This window comes from Podarcis erhardii, assembly GCF_964252035.2.
Source record: "Podarcis erhardii genome assembly, chromosome: Z".
Classification (NCBI taxonomy): Eukaryota; Metazoa; Chordata; class Lepidosauria; order Squamata; family Lacertidae; genus Podarcis; species Podarcis erhardii.
In genome coordinates this window covers 556,117-568,126 of record NC_138504.1, presented here as the reverse complement: position 1 = coordinate 568,126, position 12,010 = coordinate 556,117, and the positions used below count along the sequence as shown (strand labels likewise).

The 12,010-nt window shown below is 42.0% G+C and overlaps 1 protein-coding gene across 1 annotated transcript in view; it reads right to left on the bottom strand.

The window, feature by feature from the left end:
- The window catches only part of LOC309333324 (uncharacterized protein), a 61,215-nt gene that overhangs the window by 17,158 nt on the left and 32,047 nt on the right, over window positions 1–12,010 (bottom strand). The window contains exons 9-11 of the mRNA XM_081846696.1: window positions 10,783–10,836; window positions 9,135–9,213; window positions 3,410–3,599 (exon numbers count right to left, since the gene is read on the bottom strand). Of these exons, the coding sequence (XP_081702822.1) occupies window positions 3,410–3,599; window positions 9,135–9,213; window positions 10,783–10,836 (323 nt within the window). The remainder of the gene's footprint in view (window positions 1–3,409; window positions 3,600–9,134; window positions 9,214–10,782; window positions 10,837–12,010) is intronic.

The following is a 12,010-nucleotide window of genomic DNA, read 5'->3' as shown; positions in this document are numbered from 1 at the left end:
ATTTTAGAAAAACTAGAAGTGAAGATCAACAGCAAAGCAGTTTTGATATTTGTGGACGCGGAGAAAGCCTTTGACAATATTTCTTGGAGTTTCATGAAGAAAAATTTACAGGGAATGGGGGTAGGCCAAGGTTTTGAAAACGGTATAGGTGCAATTTATTCAGAACAAAAAGCTAAATTAATTGTGAACAATGTAGTCACAGAAGAGTTTAAGATTGAGAAAGGAACACGACAAGGGTGCCCAATCTCTCCATTGCTTTTTATATCGGTCCTGGAGGTTTTGCTAAATATGATTAGAAAGGACCAATTGGTTAAAGGTATACAAGTCAGAGCTAAACAGTACAAATTGAAAGCATTTGCTGATGATTTGGTATTGACATTACAGGAGCCAGAATCCAGTACTAAAAGAGTATTGGAATTGATTCAAGAATTTGGTCAGGTTGCGGGATTTAAGTTGAATAAGCTGAAAACTAAGGTTTTAGAGAAAAATTTAACAGTGATTGAGAGAGAGGGGTTTCAGAAGGAGACAGGATTAACATTGGTTAAGAAAGTGAAATACCTAGGGGTTAACATGACTGCTAAGAATGTGAATTTATTTAAAGATAATTATGAAAAATGTTGGACGGAAGTGAAAAAGGATTTAGAAATATGGTCAAATTTGAAGTTATCATTGCTAGGCCGAATTGCTGCGATAAAGATGAATGTATTGCCAAAGATGTTGTTTTTGTTTCAAACACTGCAAATTTTGGACAAAATGGATTGTTTCAAGAAGTGGCAGAGAGATATTTCTAGATTTGTCTGGCAGGGCAAGAAGCCTCGAATAAAATTTAAGATACTAACTGATGCTAAAGAAAGAGGTGGATTTGCCCTGCCATACCTTAAGCTTTATTATGAATCAGCTGCATTTTGTTGGCTGAAAGAATGGCTGCTTCTTGAAAACACGGACATTTTGGACTTAGAAGGTTTTAATAATGTCTTTGGATGGCATGCATACTTGTGGTATGATAAGGTCAAAGCACATAAAGCGTTTAAAAACCATATTGTCAGGAAAGCACTGTTTAATGTCTGGATAAGATATAAGGATTTGCTTGAAAACAAAACTCCAAGGTGGTTGTCACCAATGGAAGCAAAGGCTCAGAAAAAGCTCAATATGGAGGCCAATTGGCCGAAATATTGGGAAATTTTGGAACAAGAAGGAGACAGATTAAAACTGCAGAGTTTTGAAAAACTAAAAAACAAAGTGCGAGATTGGCTTCATTATTACCAAATAATGGAGGCTTACAATTTGGATAAGAAAATTGGCTTTCAGGTGGAAAAATCAAAATTGGAAATAGAACTGTTAGACCCTAAAACTAAGAATTTGTCAAGAATGTATAACTTGCTGTTGAAATGGAATACTCAGGATGAAACGGTGAAATCTGCTATGATTAAATGGGCACAAGATGTTGGACATAATATTATGATGGCTGACTGGGAACAGTTATGGACCACAGGTATGAAGTTTACAGCATGTAATGCCTTAAGAGAGAATATAATGAAAATGATCTACAGGTGGTACATGACACCAGTCAAGCTTGCAAAAATTTATCATTTGCCCGATAATAAATGTTGGAAGTGTAAAGAGATTGAAGGTACATTCTTTCACCTTTGGTGGACATGCCCAAGGATTAAGACTTTCTGGGAGATGATTTATAATGAAATGAAAAAGGTATTTAAATATACCTTTCAGAAGAAACCAGAGGCCTTTCTCCTGGGCATGATCGGCCAATTGGTGTCAAAGAAGGATAGAACTTTCTTTACGTATGCCACAACAGCAGCAAGAATACTTATTGCAAAGTACTGGAAGACACAAGATTTACCCACCCGGGAAGAATGGCAGATGAAGGTGATGGACTACATGGAACTGGCGGAAATGACTGGCAGAATCCGAGACCAGGGAGAAGAGTTGGTGGAAGAAGATTGGAAGAAATTTAAAGTTTATCTACAGAAACATTGTAAAATTAAGGAATGTTAGAAGGATGTTGGAATGAAGTAATGTGGTTTTAGCAGAAATGATATAAAGGATTAAGTAAAAATGGATTGTTAATTGGTGAAAGAACAGAATGTAAAATTATAGTATATTAAGATAAATCATTAGGATAAAAATAAAGATGGAAAGGATTTGCTGAAATATCTAATTGAATTAGAATACAAAAAAGGGAGGTGTGAGGCGGTCAAGAAAATAAGCAAAGGAAAGAAAGTTATGTAAAGGATTGATTTGGTTTTTTTTAATTATCTGCATTTTTTGTGTTGCTTTTTTTCTTTGTTCTTGTATTGTTCTGTATTTTTTTTTCTTTTCTCTGTTTAAATATGTTCTTTATTTTTTCTTTTTGTAACCTTTAAAATCTCAATAAAAATCTATTGGGGGAAAAAATCAATGATTTTAAAAATTAAAAATAAAAATGGATTTTTAAAATAAGATGCTTTTGGAGGGAAAATCTTTCTAAAGATTTTTTTTTTCAGTTTTATGACAGTTTTATTCATCTGGAAATAAGGATTTGTTTTAAGTTTTTCATGTGTGCTAAAACTCAGTCTTTAAAAAAAGTTTAACCATATCAGTTAACAAACAGGGATACATATGCTATCATGTTATTGTTTTAGTGAAATAAATTGTTAAATTGTGATGAAGGAAATGATTGTTTGTCTCCTTCTAATCAAGTACAGCAGAAATGTTGACCAAATAGAAACAGTTCACTTATGAAACTTCACCATCATTTCATCATTATCTTTCAATGTATTTCTTTGAGTAGAACCAAATCAGTATTTTTTGATATAACTGTAAAAACTCCTCTGAAAATGTATGATTCCAAAAATGAAACCTTCCTCTGGTTGTCAATATTAAGAGGATGCCAGCAAGGTTGAACCTTTCTGTAAAAAGGGGGATATTTTATTTATTGATTGATTGATTGTGTGATTGCGGAAATGGATAAAAGCCCCCCATCCAAATAATGACTATCATCAGTGCAGGTCAGAAAATAAAAAATTAATTTCTATTTTTATCATCTACAATATCTTATTTCTTTAATGGTACAGCACATTGATGATTGCTTTCGGTTTATGTCTTGATGGTCTCGTTAGAGTGTAAAATTCATGTTAAATTGCTGCTTTTAAAAGTATTAATCCCTTTTGCATGATATTCTATGGGAAATAAGTGCCTTGGTTTTGGAATGCTTTGGCTTTGGAACAGATTAAGTTTGAGAACCATGGTACCTGTTTTACAGAAAGGGTCAGCCTTGCTGGCATCCTCAGTTTTGGAATGCTTTGGTTTTGGAGCGGACTTCTGGAACAGATTAAGTTTGGGAACCAAGGGACCACTGTACGGGGCTGTTTGGGGGAGGGGCAGGAGTGGGCAACACCTGCACCAAGCTTACCTAGCTTCTTTCACCTGAGTCAAATACATTGAATTCCCACCACCATCGTCGTTCCTCCGGTCAACCTCCTCCTCCTCATCCCCATTTACAAAGACACTGTCCGGTTCCATTTTTGATCTGTCTTCCGACGCGGCCAAATCACACATAGCCTCTGGACCGTCTTCGAGGGAGGAGTCATATTTTGCCTTTTCTGAAACAACAACAACAAAAATAAATATTATTATTAATACCCCGCCCATCTGGCTGGGTTTTCCCAGCCACTCTGGGCAGCTTCCAGCAAAAGATTAGAAATACATTAAAACATCAGTCATTCAAAACCTCCCTAAAGAGGGCTGCCTTCAGATGTCCTACGTCAGATAGTTGCTTATCTCTTTGACATCTGATGGGAGGGCGTTCCACAGGGCGGGTGCCGCCATTAATAATTAAGAGTCACCACCTGAAATTTGGAGTGCGGATGGTGGTAAAAGGAAACTATTTTCAAACTGCGACTGAAGATGTAAGGCAGGCAGGCAGATGGCAGGCTTAACTAACCCCATGCTATTCTTTCCACAAGAGGGAACGAAAGCCCTCTGCGCCAGAAGCCCCTTCTGAGAAAATCAGGCAATACCTCCAAGCTAGCTAAGAAAGCAGGGTAGATAAAAATCAATTATTAATAAATAAATAAATAAATAAATAAATGAAATCGGATTTTCTTGATTTAAATTGGATTTTTTAAAAATTATTATTGATTTTTTAAAATTTAAATTGGATTTTTAAAACAAAATGCTTCTGGAGGAAAAACCTTTCTACAGATTTCCTCTTTAAATTACATTAGAGTCCATAGAATCATAGAATCATAGAGTTGGAAGAGACCACAAGGGCCATCAAGTCCAACCCCCTGCCAAGCCGGAAACACCATCAGAGTAGTCCTGACATATGGTCATCAAGCCTCTGCTTAAAGACCTCCAAAGAAGGAGACTCCACCACCCTCCTTGGCAGCAAATTCCACTGTCGAACAGCTCTCACTGTCAGGAAGTTCCTCCTAATGTTTAGGTGGAATCTTTTTTCTTGTAGTTTGGAACCATTGCTCCGTGTCCGCTTCTCTGGAGCAGGAGAAAACAACCTTTCTCCCTCTTCTATGTGACATCCTTTTATATATTTGAACATGGCTATCATATCACCCCTTAACCTCCTCTTCTCCAGGCTAAACATGCCCAGCTCCCTTAGCCATTCCTCATAAGGCATCGTTTCCAGGCCTTTGACCATTTTGGTTGCCCTCCTCTGGACACGTTCCAGTTTGTCCGTGTCCTTCTTGAACTGTGGTGCCCAGAACTGGACACAGTACTCCAGGTGAGGTCTGACCAGAGCAGAATACAGTGGCACTATTACTTCCCTTGATCTAGATGCTATACTCCTATTGATGCAGCCCAGAATTGCATTGGCTTTTTTAGCTGCCGCGTCACACTGTTGGCTCATGTCAAGTTTGTGGTCAACCAAGACTCCTAGATCCTTTTCACATGTACTGCTCTCAAGCCAGGTGTCACCCATCTTGTATTTGTGCCTCTCATTTTTTTTGCCCAAGTGCAATACTTTACATTTCTCCCTGTTAAAATTCATCTTGTTTGTTTTGGCCCAGTTCTCTAATCTGTCAAGGTCGTTTTGAAGTGTGGTCCTGTCCTCTGGGGTGTTAGCCACCCCTCCCAGTTTGGTGTCATCTGCAAATTTGATCAGGATGCCCTTGAGTCCATCATCCAAGTCGTTGATAAACATGTTGAATAAGACCGGGCCCAAGACAGAACCCTGTGGCACCCCACTGGTCACTCTTCTCCAGGATGAAGAGGAACCATTGATGAGCACCCTTTGGGTTCGGTCAGTCAGCCAGTTACAAATCCACTGAGTGGTAGCATAGTCAAGACCGCATTTTACCAGCTTCTTTACAAGAATATCATGGGGCACCTTGTCAAATGCCTTGCTGAAATCAAGGTAGGCTACATCCACTGCGTTCCCTTCATCTACCAGGCTTGTAATTCTGTCAAAAAACGAAATCAGGTTAGTCTGCCATGACTTATTTTTCAGAAATCCATGCTGACTATTGGTGATCACAGCATTCCTTTCTAGGTGCTCACAGACTGTTTGCTTAATGATCTGCTCCAGAATCTTCCCTGGTATTGATGTCAGACTGACTGGGCGGTAATTATTTGGGTCCTCTCTTTTCCCCTTTTTGAAAATAGGGACAACATTTGCCCTCCTCCAGTCTGCCGGGACTTCGCCTGTCCTCCAGGAATTCTCAAAGGTGACTGCCAGTGGTTCTGAGATCACATCTGCCAGTTCTTTTAATACTCTTGGATGCAGTTCATCTGGCCCTGGAGACTTGAATACATCTAAACAGGTCGGGCATTGTTTTCTTTATCGGAGAAGACTGAGGCAAAGAAGGCATTGAGGAGTTCAGCCCTTTCTGTGTCCCCTGTTTGCATTTCACCATCTTCTCCTCTGAGTGACCCCACTGTTTCTTTGTTCTTCCTTTTGCTACGAACATACCCATAAAAGCCTTTTTTGTTGCTTTTAACCTCTCTAGCAAGCCTGAGTTCATTCTGTGCTTTAGCTTTTCTGACTTTGTGTCTACACGTGCTGGCTATTTGTTTGAATTCCTCTTTGGTGGTTTCCCCCCTTTTCCATTTTTTGTACACATCCTTTTTTAATCTTAACTCAGTTAAAAGTTCTTTAGATAGCCACCCTGGCTTCTTTAGGCACCTTCCATGTTTCCATCTCATTGGTATTGCCTGAAGTTGTGCTTTTACTATCTCCCTCTTAACAAACTCCCAGCCATCATGAACTCCCTTTCCTTTTAGTATTACTGTCCATGGGATCTCACCCAGCACTTTCCTAAGTTTTATGAAGTCGGCTTTCTTAAAGTCAAGAAATTGAGTCCTAGTATGCTTGGCTGCTCCTTTCCGCTGTATAGTAAACTTCAGAAGAGCATGATCACTCGCGCCTAATGATCCTTCCACTTCTACCCCACTAACCAGGTCATCAACATTGGTTAGGACCAGATCTAAAATGGCTGTTCCTCTTGTTGCTTCTCCCACTTTCTGGACAATGAAGTTGTCTGCAAGGCCAGTGAGGAATCTGTTTGACCTTATGCTCTTGGCTGAGTTTGACATCCAACAAATATCTGGGTAATTGAAGTCCCCCATTACTACTATCTCCCTTCCTTTTGCATGCTTGGCCATCTGTTCCAGGAAGGCATCATCTATGTCCTCCGTTTGGCTTGGGGATCTATAGTAAACTCCCACAATGAGGTCCCTGTTATTCTTCTCTCCCTTAATTTTGACCCAAATGCTCTCACTTTGGCTTTGAGGTTCTAAATCTTGGATCTCTTCACAGGTATACACATCCCTGACATATAATGCCACTCCTCCTCCTTTCTTGTCTGGTCTGTTTCTCTGAAATAGATTGTATCCCTCCATTATTACATTCCAGTCGTGGGACTTATCCCACCAGGTTTCAGTGATGCCTATTATGTCATATTTAGTTTGCTGTACCAAGAGCTCAAGCTCATCTTGTTTATTACCCATGCTTTGCGCATTAGTGTACAGACATTGAAGTCCATTAATCATTCCCCCGTGTCTCTTATTTAAGGAGTTTTTCCTCCCATCACTAGGTCTGCGTGCTGTTTGCTCAATTCGGTCTATGACATTTGGATGATCATCAATTGATAGACTCCTACCTTCAGGAGCACTGTCTTCCTCCCCCACATTAGTCAGTTTAAAGCCCTCCTGATGAGGTTTCTGAGATTTTTTGCAAAAACATTCCTCCCAACCGTTGTGAGGTGCAGCCCATCGCTTGCCAGAAGTCCATCTTCAAGAAACTGCAGTCCGTGATCTAAGAATCCAAACCGTTCGTGTTTACACCATTTGCGAAGCCAGCTGTTCACTTCCACTATTTTTCTCTCTCTCCCTGGGCCACGTCGTTCAACTGGGACGACAGATGAGATGACAATTTGTGCATTTAATTGCTTCAATTTCCTGCCCAGAGCCTCATAGTCTCTTTTGATCTTCTGGAGGCTATTGCTTGCAGTGTCATTGGTTCCCACATGAACCAAGAGGAAGGGGTATTTGTCAGTGGGTTTTATGATTCCTTGCAGTCGTTCAGTTACATCTTGGATCTTAGCCCCAGGGAGACAGCACACTTCCCAAGACATCTTGTCAGGCCCACAGATCACTGCTTCTGTTCCCCTCAGTAGGGAATCCCCTATCACCACTACACGCCTCCTCTTAGGTTTGGTCGGGGTTCTTCCGTGAGCTGTTCGTTCCAAGGTCGCCTGCACGTTCCCTGAGGACTGACTTTGCTGCTCGTCTTCATATACCTGATCGACTGTAATGAGGGAGAGATCCTCAAATGGAGTCTGCTCTTCGTCTTCCATGCTAGGGGAGAGGACCTCAAAGCGATTGTGTATTTCTAAACAATCAGAGCGAACCCTGGGCTTCCTACTTCTTTGAGTCACGTTTCTCCATATATCTGGCTCCTGTGTTGGTGAACTAGCCTTCTTCTCAGGGGAGTCCCCTGTCTCCTCCTTGGTGGAGACGGTGTGCTCTGTTGCTTCCAAGAAGAGCTCCAGCTCTCTAATTCTTTGGAGCGTAGCTACACGTTCCTCTAGTTGCTGGACTTTGTCTTCTAAGAGGGCAACCAACATGCAATTGCTGCAGGTAAAGCTGCCTGCAACCTTTGGCAAGATGGCAAACATTGTGCAGGATCCACAGGCGACTGCAGCTGTTCCCTCACTCTCCATCTTGAGAACGTGTCGTTGGGGGTGGCTACAGTGGTCCTCCATCATAAGAAGTGTGCAGACAGGACAAATAACTCCCCCCCCCAAAAAAACCCCTAGGTCTCCCCCGACAAACGTTTGAGACTAGCTCCCCTAAATCTAAAAGATGGATCAAACTGCGCACGCCGCCAGGCGCGCGCCGCTGCCCTGCAAGCTCTGATAAGCTCCTCCCACAGCTAATCACCTACCTCAACAGAAACCCTGCCCCCTCTGACCTTTGCACAGGGAGAGCAGCTAATCAGCCACAAAGAAACACACACAGGAGGAAACCCTTTTTGCTCCTTCTTCAGCTGCTGCCCTGCCAAAGGCTATTCATCTGGAAAGAAGGATTTGTTTTAAGTTTTTCATGTCTGCTAAAACTCATTCTAAGTCGTTTAAAAAAAAAAAAAAAGTTTAACCCCATCAGTTAACAAACATGTATACATCTGCTATCATGTTACTGCTTTAGTTAAATAAATTGTTTAAATTGTGATGAAGGAAATGATTGTCTGTCTCCTTCCAATCAAGTACAGTGGAAAAGTTGTCCAAATAGAAACCGTTAACTTATTAAACCTCACCATCATTTCATCATTATCTGTCTATGTCTTTTTAAGAGTAGAACCAAATCAGTCACTTTTGATATAACAGTAGAAACTATTCTGGAAATTTATCATTCCAAAAAGGAAACCTGCCTCTGGTTTTCAATATGAAGAGGAAGCCAGCAAGGCCAAACCTTTCTGTAAAAAAGGGTTTTATCATTCCAAAAAGGAAACCTTCCTCTGCTTCTCAAGATTAAGAGGATGCCAGCAGGGTTGAACCTTTCTGTAAAAAAATTTAAATCAAGTCTTCCTGACTAGGGATTTAAAACGGGATTTAAATTGATTTAATTTAAATCAAATCCACCCGGCAAGGAAGACAAACAGTCGCAGGGCTGCCCCTTACCAGGCTGATCTTGCTTTTCGAGGCCCAGCTCCTCGTCTTCTTCGACGCCTTCATCCTCCTCATTGGACTTGTCGTCGTTCTGTGTTAGAGGAAGCAGAAAGAGTCAGTTGCAAGATGAGCTGCTGGTTATAAGATGGCCCTGTGCCCAGCTGGCATCTGAAGGACATTACAAGCCATAGGAAACCTTCCTCTGGTTGTCAATATTGAAAGGATGCCTGCAAAGTCAAACCTTTCTGTAAAATAAAGGATTTAAATCAACTCTGATTGAGGTCATATAGCACTGGTCCTGAAAGACCTACATTGGCTCCCAGGACGTTTCCAGGCACAATTCAAAGTGTCAGCACCAACACTTTGAATCGAGGACCTTCTGGTGGTTTCCTCCCTGCGAGAAGCCAAGTTACAGGAAAGCAGGCAGAGGGCCTTCTCAGTGGTGGCGCCTGCCCTGTGGAACGCCCTCCCGTCAGATGTCAAGAAGATAAACAACTATTGGACTTTTAGAAGACATCTGAAGGCAGCCCTGTTTAGGGAAGTTTTGAATGACGGATGTTTTAATGTATTTCTAATCTTTTGCTAGAAGCCGCCCAGAGTGGCTGGGTAAACCGAGCCAGATGGGCAGGGTACAAATAATAAAGTGTTGTTGTTGCTGTTGTTACTGGAAGCTGCTTAGAGTGTCTGGCGAAAATCAGCAAGATGGGCAGGGTAGAAATAAATATGATGATGAAAGCTGTCAGTTGTAGTCTCAAAAGACTGCAAGAGGGAGGTTGCCAAATACGTTTCCCTAATATGCAATCATTTTCATTCATGGCTCAGGGAATCCGTATTTGCCCCTAGGAAGAGTATTCTGCCTTAAAAGCTGCCAACGAAAGAAGATTGGCAGATGAAATTATTGGACTATGCCTAATTGGCCAAACTGATGGGGAAAATCCAGAACCAGTAGGATCAGACTTTTCTGAAAGGCGGGGACAAATATATGTTATATCTGAAAGACAATTGTAAAAAACGTACATCGCTAGTAGGGTCGCAGGAAGTTTTGTCCTGTTAAAATTACTGCTCGTTACTTATCTTCATTATTTTAGTTTATATATAAGACGACGATTTAATAGTAACAGAAAGGTAAAGGGACCCCGGACCGTTAAGTCCAGTTGTAGACGACTCTAGGGTTGCAGCGCTCATCTCACCTTGCTGGCCGAGGGAGCCAGCGTTTGTCCGCAGACAGTTTTTCCAGGTTATGTGGCCAGCATGACTAAGCTGCTTCTGGTGAACGCAGAGCAGCGAATGGAAACGCTGTTTACCTTCCTGCCGGAGGGGGACCTATTTATCTCCTTGCACTCTGACGTGCTTTTGACATCTGGAGTGGTGGAATTTGCCTATGCCTGCAATACAAGGCAAGTATTTGTCCAAAAACGGAGCCAAATGTTTCATTTCTTTTTGCATACTGTGATGTTATGTATGAAAATATGTGTAAAAACCAGTAAAAATTCTAATGAAATGAAATGAAATCTGCCACAGCACATCAGCATCAGATCAGCTGTGGGAGCTCAGAGAAAACCACAATTTTTAAGACAGGCGCCAACAACATTCCCCTTGAACACTAGCAACAGAAATCAGAGGTAACCAGAGGTCTTAGCCAAAGTTGGAAGACATTTACCTTGGCGTCGTTCTGCTCTGCCTTCCGGGTCCTCCTCATTATTTCTTCTATTCTCTGTCAAAGAACAGTCACACCACTTAGATAACGCCAAGACTCAGTTAATAGTAGTAGTAGTAGTAGTAGTAGTAATAATAATAAAAGACACATTGGTGCATCATGGGCCTGTCGCGGTATCTCCCTCCTAAAATCCCTCAGAGAGGTTCAAAGAAATAAATGAGGCTGGGGAGGAAGCCAAGCATACTTTGTTGAGCTCCACTGTAAAAGCAGCCCAGGGCTGATTTTGAGGACAACAACTCCCACCATCCCTGACCATTGGTCCTGTTAGCAAGGGATGATGGAGTTGTAGTCCCAAAACAGCTGGAGGGGGTCAAGTCAGGCCACCACTGCATGAGACAATTAAATGAAAGGGACCCCAAATGCCAAATATCACTGTTAGGCCATAGAGTAATAATAATAATTTTTTATTTATACCCCGCCCTCCCCAGCCAAGGCCGGGCTCAGAGCAGCTTACAAACAATAATAAAAACAAGATGAATGATTACAACTTAAAAACAAAAATAAAATACAACATTAAAATAATGGAACATTAAAAGATTAAAATGTAGCCTCATCGCAGGAGAAGGAAAAGAAAAAGAGAGAGAGAGAGGGAGGGAGGGAGGGAGGGAATCAAATTGGCTCCAAGCCAAAGGCCAGGCGGAACAACTCTGTCTTACAGGCCCTGCGGAAAGAAATCAGATCCTGCAGGGCCCTGGTCTCATGAGGCAGAGCGTTCTACCAGGCCAGAGCCAGAGTTGAAAAGGCCCTGGCTCTGGTTGAAGCCAATCTAACTTCCTTAGGGCCAGAGACCACTAGGGGGTTGCTATTTATGGACCTTGAGGCTCTCCGTGGGGCATACCGGGAGAGGCGGTCCCGTAGGTACGAGGGTCCTAGGCCGTGAAGGGCTTTAAAGGTCAAAAGCAGCACCTTAAATCTGACCCTGTACTCCACCGGGAGCCAGTGCAGCTGGAAAAGCACTGGGTGAATATGCTCCCATGGCAGAGACCCCGTGAGGAGCCTCGCTGCAGCATTCTGTACCCGCTGGAGTTTCTGGGAGTAGGCAAACTACAGAGTAGGCAAACTAAGGCCCTGGGGCCGGCTCCGGCCCCATTGCCTACTCAATCCGGCCTGCGGATGGTCCGGGAATCAGCGTGTTTTGACACGAGTAGAATGTGTCCTTTTATTTAAAATG